At 53.6% G+C, this 18,897-nt stretch overlaps 1 protein-coding gene across 1 annotated transcript in view; it reads left to right on the plus strand.

Moving 5' to 3' along the window:
- Positions 1-8,472: 8,472 nt before the first annotated feature.
- TRIOBP (TRIO and F-actin binding protein) overlaps positions 8,473-18,897 on the plus strand; it is a gene marked incomplete at its 5' end in the record, with an annotated part of 57,857 nt that continues 47,432 nt past the window's right edge. The window contains 5 exons of the mRNA XM_079715975.1: positions 8,473-8,479; positions 9,428-9,588; positions 14,581-14,720; positions 16,222-16,411; positions 17,877-18,045. Coding sequence (XP_079572101.1) covers positions 9,475-9,588; positions 14,581-14,720; positions 16,222-16,411; positions 17,877-18,045 — 613 coding nt within the window. The remainder of the gene's footprint in view (positions 8,480-9,427; positions 9,589-14,580; positions 14,721-16,221; positions 16,412-17,876; positions 18,046-18,897) is intronic.

The raw sequence follows: 18,897 nt of genomic DNA on the forward strand, positions 1-18,897 counted from the left end.
GTAAGCGCACGTGTGGACGGTTTGTCCCTGGCCCTGATGCCGCACGCCAGGGCAGGCGTTTGGGGTGGAGGGAGCTGCTGGGGTGTGGGTCATCCTCGCTGTCCAGCAGTCCTCCCTGTGGGCACAGAACACTAGCGCTAGGCCCGGGCCCCCAACCCGGGTGAAGGCCAGCGTGCACCACTGCTAGAAGCCAGGGTCTCCCTGCAGCTCTGGAACCTGGGCTGGTGGCTGAGCAGAGCTGGGCTCTGCCTTTTCCTGGCTGGGACTTTTTGCCTCTTCCTTCTCCTTGGCCTTGCTGGCCTCCTTAGCTGACATTGAAGGGGTGGAGACGGGGGTGTCCCGGAGTATTCCTCACACCCCCAAACTTGGGCAGCTTCCCCAGGCTTCCAGCAGCTCCCAGACAGAGCCCAATAAAGAAGGAGCGATTAGTCCCTTGTAAAGAAAATGCATCTCCACTTGCCTGAAAGCCTGGCCCTTTCAGAGTAGGCCCCTCATGAGGCCGGCTGGTGCTTGGTGAGGCCTGCTGCTTTTTCACACTTCTTCCAGAGAGACCTTCAGGTGCGGCTTCAGAGCCGATGGAAACCAGCCTGTTAGTGACCCACGTCACTCACACTCCCCGCTCTTCTCCTGACCGAGCTGGGCTGGTGGCAGAATCCAGGTCCAGCTGCCTCAGGTGGATGTGGTGCCAGTGAGGACAGCCGGGCATCTGTTCTGGAGACTGTCAGACCCCACTTGGGCTGACTGGTTCCTGTGACTCTGGGCCAGGGCACAGGAATTTCAGGTTGCGTCCTGATTAGCGGAGCTGTGTCGGGCCCTGACACTAGGACTGCAAAGGGGAGACACATGAGCTCTAGGCCCCTGTGCAGCTGATGGACTAGTGAGTGTGTGTGAGGGGAGCGCAGGTTCTGCTCAGCCCTGGGGCGTGGGGGCTCCTGGAGGAGGGGAGCAGGGATCGGGGGTCTGCAGAGCCGGCCTTCCCCTCCACTCACCCTGTGGCGGGGCTGCCAGGAGCAGCCCTGGCCCTGCACTGGGCGGGCGTTCTCCCCTGGCACCATCAGCCCGCCGTCTGGTGCTGGCTCCTGCGGGTCTGAAGGCCACACCTGGCCATGGGAACGTGAAGCTCAGGGCTTGTGGCTGGGAGGCCCGGTGACCTGGCTTCTTGACCCCTTCCACCTGCTCTCCCTGCTGCCTTCCTGTTGTCCTCCCCATGCTTGGGGTGGGGCGACTTGCCCCATTTGGCTGCCTCTATCCAGGGCAGAGGGCAGAGCTTGTACAAGCTGTCCAGGTGGTTCTGGTACTTGACACGGGGCAGTGAGTCTCTCCCTCACAGCCCCTTGTGATCAGGAGCAGAGATGAGCCTGGGGGATTCGCACACACAGCCGGGCTGGGGTTTGAGTCCTGGCTCAGCCGCTGGCCCACTGTGTGAGCCCCTCACTGCTGACTTCACTGGGACTGCCTCCCCACGTGTGAGATGTTATAAGACGCCTATCTCGCAGGCCTGCCTGGAGGCTGAAGGGAGACCACGTGCATGAACCACTTCCCACGGCTCCTGACTTTCCCAGGTGTGCCTTCCGTGTGTGCGTGGCTGCCACTGAGACACCGTGCCGGGCTCTCTTCTCCATCCCCAATGACATAGGATGTTTTACAACTTATACCTACATTTGTACTAGTATTAAGTTCTCATCCACTCTCTCCCACGTGTGCCCTCAGAAACCAGCAGACCAAGGAAATTGAATCATGGTAATTTTTGCCAATCCTAAGGTTGAAAGTGATAGAGTCAGAACTCTCTGGAGAACTTGTCTTTTCTCTCCATGTTCTACCTGGATTCTTCCTGTCGCTCCCCATCCTGTGGGCCCTGTGGTTTGGGACCTCTAGGAGCTTAATGAGGAAAGATTAGATTGAGCTACATATAATATGAAACAAGATTTTAAAATAACTGGCTGGGCTTCCCTGGTGGCGCAGTGGTTGAGAGTCCGCCTGCCGATGCAGGGGACACGGGTTCGTGCCTCGGTCCGGGAAGATCTCACATGCCACGGAGAGGCTGGGCCCGTGAGCCATGGCCGCTGGGCCTGCGCGTCCGGAGCCTGTGCTCCGCAGCGGGAGAGGCCACAACAGTGAGAGGCCCGTGTACCGCAAAAAAAAAATAATAATAAAAAATAAAATAACTGGCTTATGTAAGAGAGGAATTCTTAGGTTAACAAAGATGGAAGGTAGCTAGCTTGGAGTAGAGATGGCAGGCTTTTAGTTTTTTGTTTTGTGCCATTTTCAACACATGGGTTCCACCTCGTGGTCCAAGATGGCTGCCTGAGCTTCAGCCATCATATCTGCCTCTCAGCTGCAGGGAGGAGGAAGGGATGAAGGTCAGGGCCCTCCTTTTAGGAACACTTGATGCTTGTGCTATTAGGCAGGTGGCAAAGGCTTAGGGCAGGAGGAAGAGGGAGCTCCTAGTTGCAGGGAAGGCTGGGGTCCGTGGTCTATTCTGGAGAACCGTGTACCCACTAAGAATTGGGGATTGCGTTACTAACGGGAGAATTGGTATTGGGGTGCAAGCAGCAGATTCTCACACAGGAGCCAAATACGTAAAGGGCTGTCCAGAGGGGATCCAACTGTGGAACTAAAGCCATAGCAGACGCTCATCCAGATGTTCCTGTTACCGCACTGAACTTCCCAGATGGGTCAGGCCTGTGCTAGTAAAACAAGGAGCAATGGCCATGGTTACTGGGAGCCAGGCCTCAGCTCAGTAGAGGAAAGAACTCTCCTAGTAGGATCTGTTTTGGGGTGGCCTGATTCTCCCCCGGGGGCTGAGGTGAGCAGGCCGGGTGGAGCTGCCCGCCAGCGCCTGAAACTGAGAAGGAGAGGGATCTAATGTTAAGCCTCAGCTTCCTTCCTCTCCAAAATGCCCTTGACCTTGATGTTCCCTAGACTTGAGCTGTTGCCCTCCCTTTAGCTGTGTGGAGGGCTCTGGGGAGGGGTTCCCAATTCATCCTGAGCTTGGAGGGCTCACTGCCTGCTCTTTTGTGAGCAGGTCCATCTTAGAAAAGCCCTCCTGAGACTTCGTTGGTGGTCCAGTGGTGGTTAGGACTCCGTGCTCCCAATGCAGGAGGCCCGGTTCGATCCCTGGTCGGGGAACTAGATCCTGAATGCTGCAACAAAACTAAAAGATCCCACTTGCTGCAACTAAGACCTGGCGCAGCCAAATAAATAATTATTAAAGAAAAAGAAAAAAGCCGTCCTGTTCTGAGCAAACATCTGCCGCCTCCAGATGCCAGAGAAGCTCTTTAGGTGTTTGCACTCTGCCCTCCGCCTTTCTCACCTCGGCTCTGAGCTGCCTCCTCTGGGAAGCCTTTCTTGACACCTGGCAGTCATTTCTCCATCTGGGCTCCCGGGATACTTTGCGTTTCTTTCTTTTAAACACTGAACATATTATAACCTGGTTACCTCTTTCCCCCGAGACAGGCCCTGAGCTTTCTGAATGGGAAGTTGTGTCAGTCATTTCTGTGTTTCTGCTCTTGAAACAGGACCTGAATCGCTGTAGGTTTTTGGCCAGTCCTGGCTGGATTACACTGGACCCATTCCCCCTCCTCACAGGTAACCCTTGAAATAATCTTTTTGAGATTTTCTTGGCCCTAGTGCCATGCTTTCCTGTCCACAAGTTTCCGAATCTAGTTTTTTCTCCTCATCGCCACAACCATCTCCCGTGGGCGCTTGCTGAAACCTTCCCTGTCCAGTGAGCTTTGCCCTCTCCCTTCCCCCTTAGTCACCATGATTGGCAAATAACCAGAAGAAGGAGGGTGGAAAACAAATTTATCAAGCACCTCCAGTGTGCCAGTGATGACATTAACTCAACAACAACACTGTGAAGTTGGTACTAGCTCCATTCAACAGTTGAGAAAACTGAGTCTCAGGTTAAGTTACATCAAAAGTTACCCCGTTATAGATAATAAGACATGATCCTCACATCTCATGAAGGAGACAGACACATGGAGATCACCCTGGAGGTCGGTTCAATAAAGTATAGGCCCAGGGGGGCACAGAACAGAGAGGAGGTGACATTGAAAGGAGTCTTGGAAGATGGCTTGGCTAGGTGGATGGGAGAGGGGACGGGCAGGCAGAGAGCCCTTGGTGAGCAAAGGTGGGGGAGGGGTGGTCAGAGGAGAGGAGAAAGCTGCAGAGGCTGACAGGGACCAGACCCTTAAGGGCCTCAGATACTGAGCTAAGGATCTGGACCCTTATCTTGGGGCAGCGGGAGCCTCCGATGTGGGAGTAGGGGTTGAGCCTGGGGAGAGTCAGAGTCAGGGATTCATTTGAGAGAAATCTCCCTGGTGGCAGCGTCAGGGTGCACCAGGGGGACTGGAAGCTCCAAGACCCTCGAGCAATAATCCTGGGGAGGGGTGGGCAGACCCTCCTGTCATGCAGGCACCACTTGCTCTCTTACCAAGTGTTTACTGAGCACCGGTAGGGAAGTGCTTAGTAAAGCACCAGTATTGGGTGCTTAGCACTGGGGATACACTGGTGAGCAAGACAGGGTGGTCCGTGCCCTCCAGGGGCTTACATTCCCTGAGCTGTTTCTATAGGGACAGAGAGGAGGAGAGAGAATAACATTTACTGAGCACTCACTGTATACCAGTCACTCTTTACCTGGTTTAACTCACTGAGTTCTCACCATAACCCCACAGGGTAGGTAATTCCATTAAGCCCATTTTGCAGGTGAGGCACATTGAGATGCCCCCAACCCTACCCTGATGTCCTCCAGGACACTGTTTTAGCTGAGTTCTAACTGCTCACTCACTCTCAGTTGGAGCTGGGATTTAAGCTGAGGGTCATCTCTGGCTGGGCACATGTACATCTCCAGGGAAGGATCAAGAAGGTAGATACACCCAAGCCATGGGTCCTTCGGCAAAGAATTAAGTCACACCCTAGATACGTACGTTAACACTGCTGGACTAGCTGAACAAACCCAAAGAAACGGGAGGCGGAGATCCAGGATCTTACCTCCAGGGGACGCCACTCACGTGGTCGACAATGTGAAAGACACCCCAGGAACAACGGGGGTCTTGCACAGGATCCCCGTAGAGTGAACCCTCACTTAAGGCTGGGGAAGCCAAGGAGGGCTTCCTGGAGGGGGTGGGCATTTAAGCCATTACTGAAGGATGAAAATCTGTGATTTACCATTTCAGGGACACTGCATAAAAGAGAAGTCCTGAAGATTAGTTTGATTTGACTCACATAATGTTTAAAAACAATTTGACTTAGCCATATTTAAATATTTTTGAGGTTTTATATAAAAGTTCAGATTTCCAGCTTCTCCAGCTTCTGCAGGCTTTGGATCACCACTTTACAGGATAGGTAGCTTTGGGCTGGAGCCAGCCCTGATGACCACTTTAGAGACTCATACCTTCCAGCCCCTGCTCCACTGGGTCACAGCCCCCTGCATCGCTACCTTGCCTGCCCAGACCATGTGACACTCCAACAGGCCTGTGAGACCGGAGGCCTGGGATGACCCTTCCCGCTTGATCAGTGAGGAAACTGAGGCTCAGGGGGGTAGAGTGGGATTAGAGCTGTCACTTATTGTTCTGCTTCCCCAAATCTCTGAAGAGGTATGTCTGCGCCGAGGGGAAGGGCGTGAGCCAAGGGGTAGAGGTGAGCAGGCACAGACTCTTCAGGGAGCAGAAAGGGGAATGGGAGGCTGGGGCTAAATGGTGACAAGTGGGACGCTGCCCTGGCTGCCACCATTATGCCCTGAGCCATCCCACAGAACTCAAGAGTGTGTTTTCAGACCAGGCACTGTCATCGAGGGTCTGGGTGGCTTTGGGCAACTTGCTTGAGTCTTGAGTTTCCCATCTATACAATGGGGTTGTAGCTGCCCTTCCCATCACAGGGATGAAAGTACCACTGTCCCCTACAGGAGGGGGCTTCCTCCAACAGACCCCTTCACTCGTCCCAACACCCCCTTGGCTCACCGACCCCCTTCAGGACCCTGGCTGCTGCCCACCCCCAATCCCCCCACCGCAAGTGTTTTCCCTGCCCTGGAGGAATGCAACCAGGTAGCTCCAGAGCTGCGGAGAGCACTCAGGACAGCCCACCAATCCCGCCCACTGACTCTCCCCCTCACCTCCTTATTCTTTCCCCTCCAGCCTCGCTGCTTCTTTCCCCTCAGCCTGAAATGCTTTCCCCAGGACCTGCAGGCTCACTGCCACGTCTTCTCCAGGTCTTTGCTCAAAGGTCACCATCTCAGAGAGGCCATCGCCAACCACCTTATTTATTTATTTTTTAATGTTTAACATTTTCTAAATATTTATTTTTGGCTTTTTGTAATGTTAAATAAGAAATAGAGCCATTGGAATTGTTTTACTGACTAAATATATATGTGTATATATATGAGATCTAGCTGTAAATACTTCCTGACCACCTTATTTAAAAAGTAATGCTCTCCCCACACCAGCCACTTCCAACCCCCCGACCCCTTCATTTTTCTCCTTAGCACCTAACACCAGCCAACATACTCCATATATTGCTTCTTTATCATGTTTGGGATTTGTTTGTCTCCACTAGAACGTAAGTGCCACAAAAATAAGAGGTTCGCTCTTTTGTTCACTGATGTGTCCTCAGCACACACAACGGACAAAGTAGGGGCTCTGTAAGTATTGAATGAATTGAAGTGTCAGGAGTGCCACGCTGAGTTGGCTCCAGATTTTACTGGTTGGTAGGGGCTAGAGAGCTGGGGCCATACCCTGATTTTCAAACTCAAACCAAGCACCCACCCACTCCCTGACTCAGAGAGGTCAAGTAACTGTCTCAAGATCCCATGGCCTCAGTACAAGTGCTAGAGCCTCACTGCTCTGTGTTTTGCTTACAGTAATTGGGACTGAGCAGAAAGATCACTCTCCTTGTTATGAAGGTGTGCTTTCACCCACTCCGTCCTGTGCCAGGATGACCTGTTCAGGGGTCTGTCTCTCCCCCTGGTCAGTGGGCTCCCCCTCTCAGAAGGAGCCACGTTTTATTCATGTTACCATATCCCTGGTGCCCAGCACAGGCCTGGCATGTACCAGGTACCTGTGAATGTCTGAGTGAACTAGTGAATGAAGATGCTCTGTATTGACCAGTGGAGTCCAGACACACCAGGGTTTTAGTCTTGGCTCTGCCACTTACTAGCTGGGTGACACTGGCGAATTAGTTAATTTCTCTGATCCTAGTTGCTGTGAAATGAGGATCTTGGTACTTAATCCTTCAGGTTACTACGTCCTCGTAGATGTAAAGCTTTTGGAATAGAAGCTGGCACATAGTGCAGAATGTTAGCTTAGAAAAGAAGGCATATTTTTTAAAAAGGAGGAGCTTTGCATTTTGTGAGTGAGCTCCACATCAGTGGAAGTGTGCAAATGGATGTGCAAATGGTTGAAAAACCCTGGGCATTTCATTTCATCCTCACAGGTACTACTGCCACCTCCATTTTACAGATAAGAAAATTGAGACGCAGAGCCAAAGCCAGCCTAGGAGACTGTGGCGGGAACGAACCGAAGGGAAAGAGATTAAAAAGAGCCAGAATCGCCAGTGCCAGCCCTCTCAAGAACCCCCTGGGAACCCTGCCACTGCTGCTCGGGCTGAGCGTGCAGCGGGTCTGGCACTCGGAGGCATCTGGGCACCGCCCGCTTCCGCCCCACCCCTTGCCGTCGGGTTGTCCAATCCCAAGGTATTCATGTAAATGAAGCACCTAGAAAGAGCCTATGCGAGAGCGGCAGGGGCGTGGTCTTCGTCCACCTCCCAGGCAACGTTCTGATTCATTGTTAAAATAGAAAGGCTGTGACCCCTGGCACCTCATCCCAGCACCCCCTCGTGTGTGGAAACCCGAGCCGAGGTTAGTACCGCGAGCGGAAAGGTTGAGAGGGAGGAAAGGCTAGTGGGAAAAGGTAGAGGGGTGAGGGACACGGGGAGGGACTGTCTGACTAGCTGGATGGAGAGAGGTCCAGGGGTCCATTCCCCGGGTGGGGCATGCATGTCCGCTGAAGGTTTTTCATTGTTATATCCACACCTAAAGTGCATTTTAGAGAAGGATTCTGCCAATTGGTTGGGGGTGGGAGGGGGAAGCAGGAGCAGTGAGGGGCATGTGTATAAGAGCACCCCACACCCGCCCACAGGGGATTAAGCTGCTTTCTCAGTCCGAGGCGTTGCTCCTTTATGTGGCGGGGTTGGGAAGGAACCGCCCAGGCTGGGCAGGATGGATGCCTACCCTCTGCACTACTGGGAACAGGGAACGACGCAGGGAGATAACAGCTCGAGGAGAATTGGAGACCCCGGGGCCACTGAAGGGCCAGTGGTGCCCCCAACCTCCACCGTGCACTGCCACTTCCCCAGGTCTGATGGTGAAGGAGCCAGGAATCTTCTCCCTGGTTGCCCCAGGGGAGGATGTGAAATTCCCCAGCTCTCCCCCAAGATTGGCAACTAAGGCCAGATCCCCTGCGACGCTTTGGAGGAAACTCGACAGGTATGAGCAGATGACCTGGGGGCACAGTAAGGTGCATGTGTGTTTGGGGATATGGATTCCTCTCACCCCACCCCGCTTGCTGGGGTGAGGAGAGCATCTTCAAGTCACTCTTCTGACGGGGCTCCCCGCCCCGCCAGGGCTTGGGGTTGGAGCCCTCAGTGGTGCCCAGAGGAAGAGCCCTGTGCTCATCACAACACCAGGGGTTCTCTTTGGCTGAGCTCTGCCAGACTTGCAGTGTGACCTTATGTTGTTCACTTTCATCCATGATTTTGTCCTCAATTCTGAAAATACCTGGCTGGCCACTTGCCTCACTCTCAGTGTTTCCCAAGGGACCTGTGTGAGTTGGCAGTGTCATCCAGTGTCCCTCACGCCCACCTCTGAGAGGATGGGGAGGCACAAAGACTGGGTTTGAATCCAGTTCAGCCACTGGGACTTTGAACAAGTTATGGAATCTCTGTGAGACTTAGTTGCCTCATCTGAAATTGGCATTAATTTGATCAACAATGCAGGATAACTGTAAGGCAAGGGTACTCAAACTTTGGGGTGCATTGGAATCGCCTAGGAGACATGTATAAAATGCATTGTATAAATGCCTTGTATAAGTGCCTCACCTCCAGAGATTCTGGCTGGGTGGATCAGGGAAGGAACTGGGAATATGCATTTTATGAGCAGCTCAGCTGAGTCTAATGCAGGGTCCTCAAAATACACTTTGAGCAACACTGCAGTAATGACTAGAAATCACATGTCAAATGTTTGGCAGAGTGCCTGGTGCTTAGGAGGTGCTTAATGAGTGTCTGTTGAGTGAATAAGTGAACAGGTGAAAGAATTGATGGATAACCTCATTTCATTGGTCCTTGGCTGTCTGGGGGCAAGCTGGGGCTGGAGTCCGGGTGGGCTGCCAGCCAGTCAGCTGGTCTTTGCCTCCCCTCCACCCCTAATTCTTCCCAGGCCCCACCATCGGATTGCAGGAGCTGCCCTGGCCTGATTCAACTGATATGGAGGGGGTGGCTGGGAATGCCCCCTGTGAACACTTTGAAGCTAATGTGCTTGCCCAGAGATGCTGTCAAAACTGCTTCCACCCTGAGGAGGCCCACAGAGCAAGGCATCAGGTGGGCAGGCTTTCCTGAGTGGTGGTTTGGGACAGGGGAGTCTGTGATGGGGGTGCCTGGCTGGGCCACTAACTTGCAGCTGAACTCAGACACTGACCTTCCTTGTGGTCAGAGCCTCAGTTTTCCCAGTCTGTACAATGAGGTGGTGGGACCATGTTAATGCTTCCCAAATGCCAGTTATTCTCCTCCTGCTCTTATGATTTTTTTTGCCAAGCCTCATATAACCTATTACGTACTGTACTGTCCATTAAATCAATACGCCTTTTTTTCACTTATATTAAAACAAAACTTTACATCACCACCACAAATAGAAAACTAGAATCATATTCTTTATATAGAAGGTTCAAAGGAAAGAATAAAAGAAGAAAAAAAAACCAACCCAGAAATGTCACTAAATTCTAACTGGAGAGTGTTGTCAGCTAAAGGTTCTGAGCCTGAGCCCTGCTGTCTCTCTGTTAAAAAGGGAGATTGGTAGGTGTTAGCCATTAAAGATACCCCACATCCACTGGAGACTTTCTCCTTGAAGGTACTGAAGGAGTGAAAGGGGAGGCATTTTCTCACTTAGTGATGGATGGATGAGGTTTCAGGCTAAGCCCTAGTCCAAGTAAACCCAGAGCTATGAGGAGCACGGGACTGTGAATCTCCAAGGGCACTGCAGCCTTGACCCCCTCGTGGCTCTGTCATTCTCAGTGAGACTTGAGGCTCCCCTGGAGCCTGGCCGCCATCTCCATGCAGGCATTAGCCTCTAAGAGGTGACCATTATAAGGGAGTTGCTGTTCAGCTTTGGAGCCAAGCAGACCAGAGTTCCAGTCCTAGGTTCGCCATTTACCCGCTGTGTGACCTTGGGTCATTGACTGCTCTGGTTTCACTCTCCTAATGGGTAAAGTGGGGCAACAAGTCTTCTCACCCAGGGCATCTGGCCCTGCTTAGCCCAAGTCACATGTGGCTAATTCGATACACATTTGTTTCCTTTCTTCCTCCTTCCCGACCAGAAAAATAAACCTGGGAGATTCTTTTCTACCTGTCCTGATACCTCCAAAAATAGCTCCCCTACCCTCATCCCCAAGTTCAGGGAGCAGTTGCCTGAAATCCCTGTGAGTCCATCTCCCATTGCAAATGACCTTCTCCCGATGGGTGGGGAGATGGCAAGCCTGGAACAGGAGGAGAACTTGGATTCAGACAGGTCTGGGTTCTAGTCTCAGTCCCACCACTTCCCAGCTGAGACCTTGGGCCAGCTCATGTGTTCACATATATTGAATCGGTGCTTAAAATGTGCCAGGCATTATGCTAGATATTGGGGAAACAGTGACAAATAGAGCAGACACAGTTCCTGGTTCATGGGCTTGTAGTCTAGCAAGAGAAATGGAGACTAAGAAAGTAATCATGCAAATAATTTTTTAATCATGGTTGTGATAAATGTTGTAAAGGAACAGCAAGTGGCATGAGGGTAAATGATAGGGCATTCGGGGAATGTTTCTCCAAGGAAATGATACTTTAGCTGCTTGGTAAGGGCTATGAGGGCATCGCCAGTGAAGTTGGGGTAAGAGGAGAGGAAGGGAACAGTAAGTGCAAAGCCCCTGAGGCAGAAAGGAGGAGGCACACTGGAGGGTGGAGAGAAGCCAAGGATGGAGAATGGGGTGGGGGCTGGGTCTCACCGGCCTGTGGGGACTTGTGGACATGCTGAGAACCTTGGACTTTTTCCTGAGAGGCATGGGGAGCCACTAAAGATTTTAAACAGGGGAGTGATGTGATCAGATTTGCATTTTCAAAAGTCACTCTGACTGCAGGACAGAGAATGGACAGCAGGGAGTGAGAAGGAACAAGGTAACCAATGAGGAAAAAGTGCAATTACTCATATCAGAGGTGACAGAGACTTTTTTTAAAATTAACTAATTTTATTTTGGCTGCACTGGGTCTTCATTGCGGCACGCGGGCTTCTCTAGTTGTGGCGCGTGGGCTTAGTTGCGGTATGTGGGATTTTAGTTCCCCAACCAGGGATTGAACCCAGGCCCCGTGCATTGGGAGCATGGAGTCTTAACCACTGGAGCACCAGGGAAGTCCCTGATGCTGGAGATTTTGAGATGGAGACAAGTGGACACATTTCAGAACTAACTGAATAGGAGAATCTAAAGGATTTGGTAACTGAGTAACGTGCAGAGGCTGGAACATGGCTGACTGCTGTGTTATTTTCTGAGGCAGGGTTCTTGGAATGGGAGGCCCGTTTGGAGTTGTTTGGGGTGGTGAGTGGGAGGTGCCTGGGGGATGCACTGGAGATGAGAGGAGTTTACTTAATATGAGGAGCTCAGGAGCCAGACCTCTACAGGAGATGGAGGCTTTCAAGTTATCAGGATCTGGCGCTCATGAAAGTCCTGCTCATGGATGAGCAGTTTAAAACACATAGAGTCCCAAAATCGGTGTGTTAAAAAAGCATCCCCGGGCTTCCCTGGTGGCGCAGTGGTTGAGAGTCCGCCTGCCGATGCAGGGGAAATGGGTTCGAGCCCTGGTCTGGGAAGATCCCACATGCCGTGGAGCAACTAAGCCCGTGAGCCACAACTACTGAGCCCGTGTGCCACAACTACTGAAGCCTGCGCGCCTAGAGCCCACGCTCCACAAGAGAAGCCACCGCAATGAGAAGCCTGTGCACCGCATTGAAGAGTAGCCCCTGCTCACCGCAACTAGAGAAAGCCCGCGCACAGCAACGAAGACCCAATGCAGCCAAAAATAAATAAATAAATAAATATATTAAAAAAAGGGAAAAAAAAGAAAGAAAGAAAATGCAGAAAGGGCCCCAGGTCACAGAGCAAACCTTTCCCAGAAGCTTGCTCCAGCTCCTCTATGATCCTGGGCTCTGGATGCATCTCTGCTCAGCTCTCAGCTGAGTCTCCCAGGCTGGGAGGTGTGAGGAGGGTTTATCCCTGGAAATCACACAACCTTGACCAGGTCATGGCCAGGTTCTGGATGGAGGGGGGAGGGTCTTACTGTATGCCAGGCCCCACACATTCCTTTTCAATGCATCTATTCTTAAGTGTATTTAACATTTTATTGATTTAACACTAATAAAATTCTATTGAATGTTTTTACATTATTTATTATATTTAAGATGTACAGACCTGGCGGTGTTCTAAGCCCTTTTACTCATATTAACTCATTTAATTCTCATAACACCCCTAGGGAGTGGGTCCATTAATCACCTCCGTTTTGTAGATGAGGAAACGAGGCTCAGAGAGGGAAGTCACTGGGCTGAGGTCACCCAGCTGGGAAGTGGAGGCGCCAGGATTGGGCTTGATGACTGTCTGAGGCCAGAGCCCGTGCTGACCCGCCAGACAGGAAATCAGAGCTGGGGATTAGTTGCTGGGCCTACTCGTGTGGATGGTGGGTAGTGACGGGGGCTGGAGGTGAAAGCAGGGAGGAGGTACCACGACAGGCTGGGGCTCCTGCTGGGCCCAGCTGGGCTGGGACCCCTTGATAATGCCCAGAGTGCCGCTCCCTCCTCATTCACGCGGCAAGGTCCCCAGGGTAGCCAAGGCGCCAGGCCGGGCTGCAGATCTGACACCTCCCGCTATGGAGCGCTGATCAGAATCTGGCTCCCGGGCAGGGGGCGAAACTGAATCCAGATGGGCCTGCCTTCTCTGGCTTGGATGGCGCGGCAGACACCCTAGCCCCACTTCTTGGCACTGCCCAGGTCCCAGAGTGGCGGCCTTCTTGGAACCCAGAGACTCTGTGCCCACCCCAGGGCTGCGGCCAGGCTGTGGCCTCCACCCTGGTTCTGGGCTCCAAGGTCCCCAGGGAGCCCGTGCCCAGGCCCCCGCCCGGCCCTGCTCTCAGGTGAGCCGCGAGGATCGGGTTCCTGCGGTTTCATGTCCTGCATTGTTCTTGGCTGGGCCCCGGCTTATGAAACAGTAATGAGGGGCCCCTGCTCCCGCAGCCGGCCCCTCTAAGGTTTCCACTGCCTCGGCTGCCGCCGCCTCGGCCCAGAGTCGGGGCCTGGGAGGGCAGCAGCGTGGGGGCCTGAGTTGGAGCCCCCCGGGGACGAGGGTGCTGACAGCCGCCAGCCACCACTGCCGGAGCCCGCCGCCCAGGTAATCTGAGAGGAGGCGGGGTGCAGGGTGCCGTGGCCGCTGTCCCCCTCACCGGGGGGAGGGCCCTGCCACCCTGGGAGGTGAGGAGGAATGGGGGGGCCTTCCCACGGGCGAGCAGCCGTTCCCCCCGGTTGAGCCCAGCACCAGCCTTCGCAGGTGTGGCCCTGCTCAGGGCAGGAGGGAGAGAGAAACCCTCAGTCAGCTCAGGGGCCCTGCCCCCAACCCCTGGAGCCTTGACCTTCCAGCCCTGGAGCCCCCTGGCCCTCCTTTAGGAGCGCACATCTCTCCTTTTCTCCAAGGTCTTCCTTCCCATCTCCTCCTCCCTCAGACTACCTCTTCCTGCCTCAGACAACCTCTTCCTGCCTCAGACATTTTCCTTCATTCTCCGGGCTAGCTTAATCCTCCCTCTCCTTCCTCATCCTTGTGTCCTGGTGGCGATAGAAGACCCTTTTGGATCCTTTCGTGCACTTCACATCCTCAGGCACATACTCATACATATGTGCCGACACACACGTGCTTGCTGTGTACACAAGTCAGGTGGGTATGCTAATGCGTGTGTTTATAAACACATATAAATAAACGTACATGCACTTACGCAAACAGACGCATCAGTGTACCCACCAGACATGCATACACATGCGTGCACATGCGCATACTTGCACACACGCAGGAATTTATACGAACACATACCTGTAGACATGTGCGCATGCACATACCCTGTACCTCTGCCAGCCCCCAGCTTGGGTCCCAAGGAGCACTTCCAGTCTGATGGACAGCTCTCCCTGAGAAGTGGAGATCCCAGGAGGAGCTGTCTGGAGACTCTTCCACACCGCCTGGTGGGGGGAGGGGCTGCACAGGGGGAGGGGAGCCCCCACGTGGGTGACGAGCTGCCTCCTCTCCAACTCTGTCTCAGGAGCCCGGGAGCCCTCCAAGTGCTGAGGCGCCCTACTGCGACCTGCCCCGCCGCGCGGCCGCCCCTGAGGACCCGCTCGGTGCCTCGACCTCCAACTGCCAGTCTGTGGTGGGTTCAGGCCTTGGGCCAGGGCCTGAGAGGTGGGTAGAACCCTGGGGCCGGAGGAGGGGTTCCCGGGGTTGGATGCCCTCACCCATCCCACCCCACACCCCTTCATGATGGCAGCCTCCGTCTGTGATGGCTGCTGGCGTGGGTCACATGGTCAGTCCACTCGGCCTGGGTACAGGCAGCAGTGGGCATGTTCCATGGGCCCTAGCTCAGGGGATGGAGCCCCTGTGCACCCACCCTGCAGTGGGCATGGCCCACAGCCCACTCACATTTCCTGGTTCCCTTTGCACAGCTTTAAAAGATTAAACAGTCTCAGCACCCAGGGGCGCTTTTTATCACCCACCTACCTGACCATGCACCACCCCTAGGCTCTGGAATTCCCTCCACCCCGGGGCCTGAGTTGGACCGAAGTCCCTCTTTGGGGCCATGGTGCCTTGGGAGGGCATGGCTGAGGGTCTAGAAACCTGGGTTCCAGCTTCAGCTCCTTCCCTGATGGGTTGTGGGACCTTGGGCAGGTTATTCCCTCTTTTTATACCTCAGTTTCCCTGTTTAAGAAAGAAGAGGGATTGAATCAAATCAGCATTGTTTTGCGAACATGTGTTCCTCATAGGTAGGCATTACTTAAAAAAAACAAAAAACAGCTCTGCCATCAAATATGTTTCAGAAAGTCTGGTATAAACAAATTTGAATATCGTTTTTGCACGACTTGTCAGAACTTTTAGTTTACTAGCATGCACTGTGCTTTTGGGTGGGGAAGGTAGGAGAAGAGTGTAATATGTCTCAAACTTATTTGACCACAGACCTCTTTTAAGGGTCATCACTCATTTCTGTCTCATAGGCCAATTTGTGGGTCACTCTTTTTTTTTTTAATTTTAGCATTTTATTTATTTTTTATACAGCAGGTTCTTATTAGTTATCCATTTTATACATATTTGTGTATATACATCAATCCTGATCTCCCAGTTCATCACACCTCCCCACCACTTTCCCCCCTTGGTGTCCATTGTGGGTCACTTTTTGGGGATACTGCCAGCTCTAACCTACTGGCTTCTTTAAAGCAGGGCTTTCTCTACAGCTCCCTCCCTTGGCGTTCAGACCGGTGGCCCTGTCACTGCCCCTGGAGCCCTGCTCCCTCTCAAAGCCCCCTATTAGCCCAGCATGATTCTGTCTTAGTCTTACTGAGCTGGGGGTCCTCTCTCCTGCTCCAGTAACATGGTGGGGGCTGAGGCCACAGCCCTGGTTCACAGTGCATCTCTGCCTTTTCCTAGCTCTGTGACCTTGGCCAGTCCCTTGACCTCTCTGAGCCTCAGTTTCTTCATCTGTAAAATGGGAATCTTTACACTCACTTCGAAGGGAGGCTGTTGGAGCTAAACGAGGCAGCCCACGTGAAGGGCAGAGCACAGGCAGCCCTCAGTGTTAGCTCCCTCCTCCACTCAAAAGTGAGGTGTGTGTGCACCTGGGTGGTGGTAGGGTGTTACTCCTTAATTCCCATCACTTTGAGGGAAAAAGTCACGGGTCTGTCTCCTCTCCCAGGGGCCCATCAGCAGGGCTCCCTGCAGAGGGCCTCACAGCCACCCCCAGGAGCCAGGAACCCGAGGCAGCACCCTACCTGGAGGGCCTGGCCTCCTCCCTGTGCGGCAGCTTCAACGAGAGCGCTGACTCTGGCACCAGCTCCAGCCTTGACTGCGAAGCCCCTGATGATACCAGCGACTCGTCCTCCGTGGTGAGAGGGGGGCGGGAGGCCAGGGCAAGAGCAGGTGTCTGCCCCTGGGCCAGCCCTGGGGTCCCACGCAAACCCCCAGACGGGGCTGAGCCTCTCACAACAGGGAACGGAGCCGAGGTCCTCTGGAGCCTTAGCCAGCATGTTGGGCTGCCCCAGACCGTGCACCTGGGAGGGGCCGGGGGCTCTGCAGGGGCCAGCCCAGGGGGCTGAGGGTCTGGCTATGAAAAGATGGAAGCAGGTGTTTCAGTTGACAGTGAGCTCCCCATGAATCATCAACGGGCTCCAGCCGCCAAAAACTCTCAGTTCACGGAGGGCCGGGATGTTGGGTGTGATATCCAGATCAAGAGTGGGACTGGACCTAGGCCCTGCCCTGGTCACACACTGCTCAGCCCCATGACCAGCCCTGGCATAGATCTCCGAGGGTCAGAGGAAAGGGAGCAGGCTGTGGGGCCTGGCAAGGGCGGGGGGCTATTTAGCCAGGAGAAGAGGAGACTCAGGGGAACTTCTTGGGACATGCGACCCTCAAAGTGTTGTCCCGGGACAGAAGAGGCAGGCTATCCAGGAGACCCCCGGGGGAAGTGATAAGACTCAGAATAAAACAACCCAGCCCTGCAGGCATTGTCTCAGGAAGGCTCACCACCCCACTCTGAGGTGGAGAATTTTATGTCCCCGTTTTGGGGCAAGAAATCTGAGGCTCAAAGAAGGGAAGTGACTTACTTGAGGCCACACATCTGGGAAGTGGTGGGGCTAGACTTTGGGTTTTTTTTTTTAATTATAAATTTATTTATTTATTTATTTTCGGCTGCACTGGGTCTTTGTTGCTGCGCGCAGGCTTTCTCTAGTTTTGGTGAACGGGGGCTACTCTTCAATGTGGTGCGCGGGCTTCTCATTGCTGTGGCTTCTCTTGCTGCGGAGCACAGGCTCTAGGTGCATGGGCTTCAGTAGTTGTGGCATGCGGGTTCAGTAGTTGTGGTGCATGGGCTTAGTTGCTCCGCGGCATGTGGAATCTTCCCGGACCAGGGCTCAAACCCGTGTCCCTTGCAGTGGCAGAAGGATTCTTAACCACCGTGCCACCAGGAAAGCCCCTGGGGCTAGACTTTGAACTCACCTACTTCTCTCTGGATCCTGGGGGTGTCTCTGGGGCAGGGGCCGCTATTCGAAGGCCCTCCTACCACACGGAGTCTGACTACCCTGGGTTCAAGTCCCCTCCCATATAAACCATTTCCCAGCTGTGTGACTTTGAGCAAGTTCTTAGCACCAAGGGACATACCTACTGCACAGGGTTGATTGAACATTTGCTGAGTTCACACCTTCAAAGGGCCCAGCACAGTCCTGAGCATACAGCAGGTGCTCTTGCAACGTCAATTCCCTTCCCTTCCATCTGTCCATCTCATGCTGGGAGTGCAGGCCCTGGGCTCTCTCTCCTTGCTCTCCAAACAGGCTTTCTCCTCCCCTTCCCTGGCAGGACTGGGACACTGTTGAGAGGCAAGAGGAGGCCCCCAGTGGGGACAAGTTCACCGTGATGATCCCACGGAAGCCACAGGAGGGGCCAAGGGCTGACAGTGCCCGAAGGGCTCCTCCTCTCCTCACCCGGTCCCCTGTAGGAGGAGACACTGCAGGCCAGAGAAAGGAGGGTGAGTACCTTCTGCCAGGCCAGCTTGGTCCCTGTGACCACAAGTGTGGTGATGGCCAGGGGCCTGGGAACCAGATAACCATTTCTCTGGCCGCGTGGGCCCCTGGATACATCTTACTTTGACAGCTTGAGTCTTAATAACAGTAACAGTCCCCATATAATTATGGAGCAGACAGTGTGCCATGCAATCTGCTTTAAATACATCATCTTGCAACTGGTGGGTCAGGATCTTCAGGCTGCAAGTGATGGAAACTGGCCGAGTAAAAGTCTAGAGGAATGCCTTCGGGCATGGCTGGATCCAGGTGTGCAAATGGCATCAGAAATCTGGTCTCTGCTCTTTCTTCTGTGTTGGCTTCATTCTCAGATCCTCCCCTGATGGTGGCAGGATGCGTAGCAGCGGTATCAGGCTGTATCCTACCTAATTTTCAATTCCCACAGTGAGCGGGCACAGTCTTCCCTGTAGATATAGCTAAAGTCCCACGAAGGGTTCTCCCTGGGACCCAGCATGAGTCATGTGCCCAACCTGGAGATCAGGGATGGGATCAACCCCCTGTTCAAACTTCATGGTCTGAGAGTGGAAGAGAGGAGATGGCCCAAAGGAAATCAAGGAGGTGTTGTTTCCAGAGAAAGGCAGAAGGCTGCTGGTCAGGCCAAGCCCACAGATGCCCATGACACTGGTCAGCGTCTCGCTGGTATGTGAACCCAGGATGCTGGACCCCCAAAGTTTGGGCCCTCCATCACTACTGCACTGTGTTGCCTCCTGGTCGGTGTCTTCAGCATCATCAGGATTTGGAGACGTGGGGTGGGACATCCATGTCTTAACCCCAGGAGGCAGTCTTGGCTTCCTACGACT

Source organism: Hyperoodon ampullatus (genome assembly GCF_949752795.1).
Source record: "Hyperoodon ampullatus genome assembly, chromosome: 11".
In the NCBI taxonomy this organism is placed as follows: Eukaryota; Metazoa; Chordata; class Mammalia; order Artiodactyla; family Ziphiidae; genus Hyperoodon; species Hyperoodon ampullatus.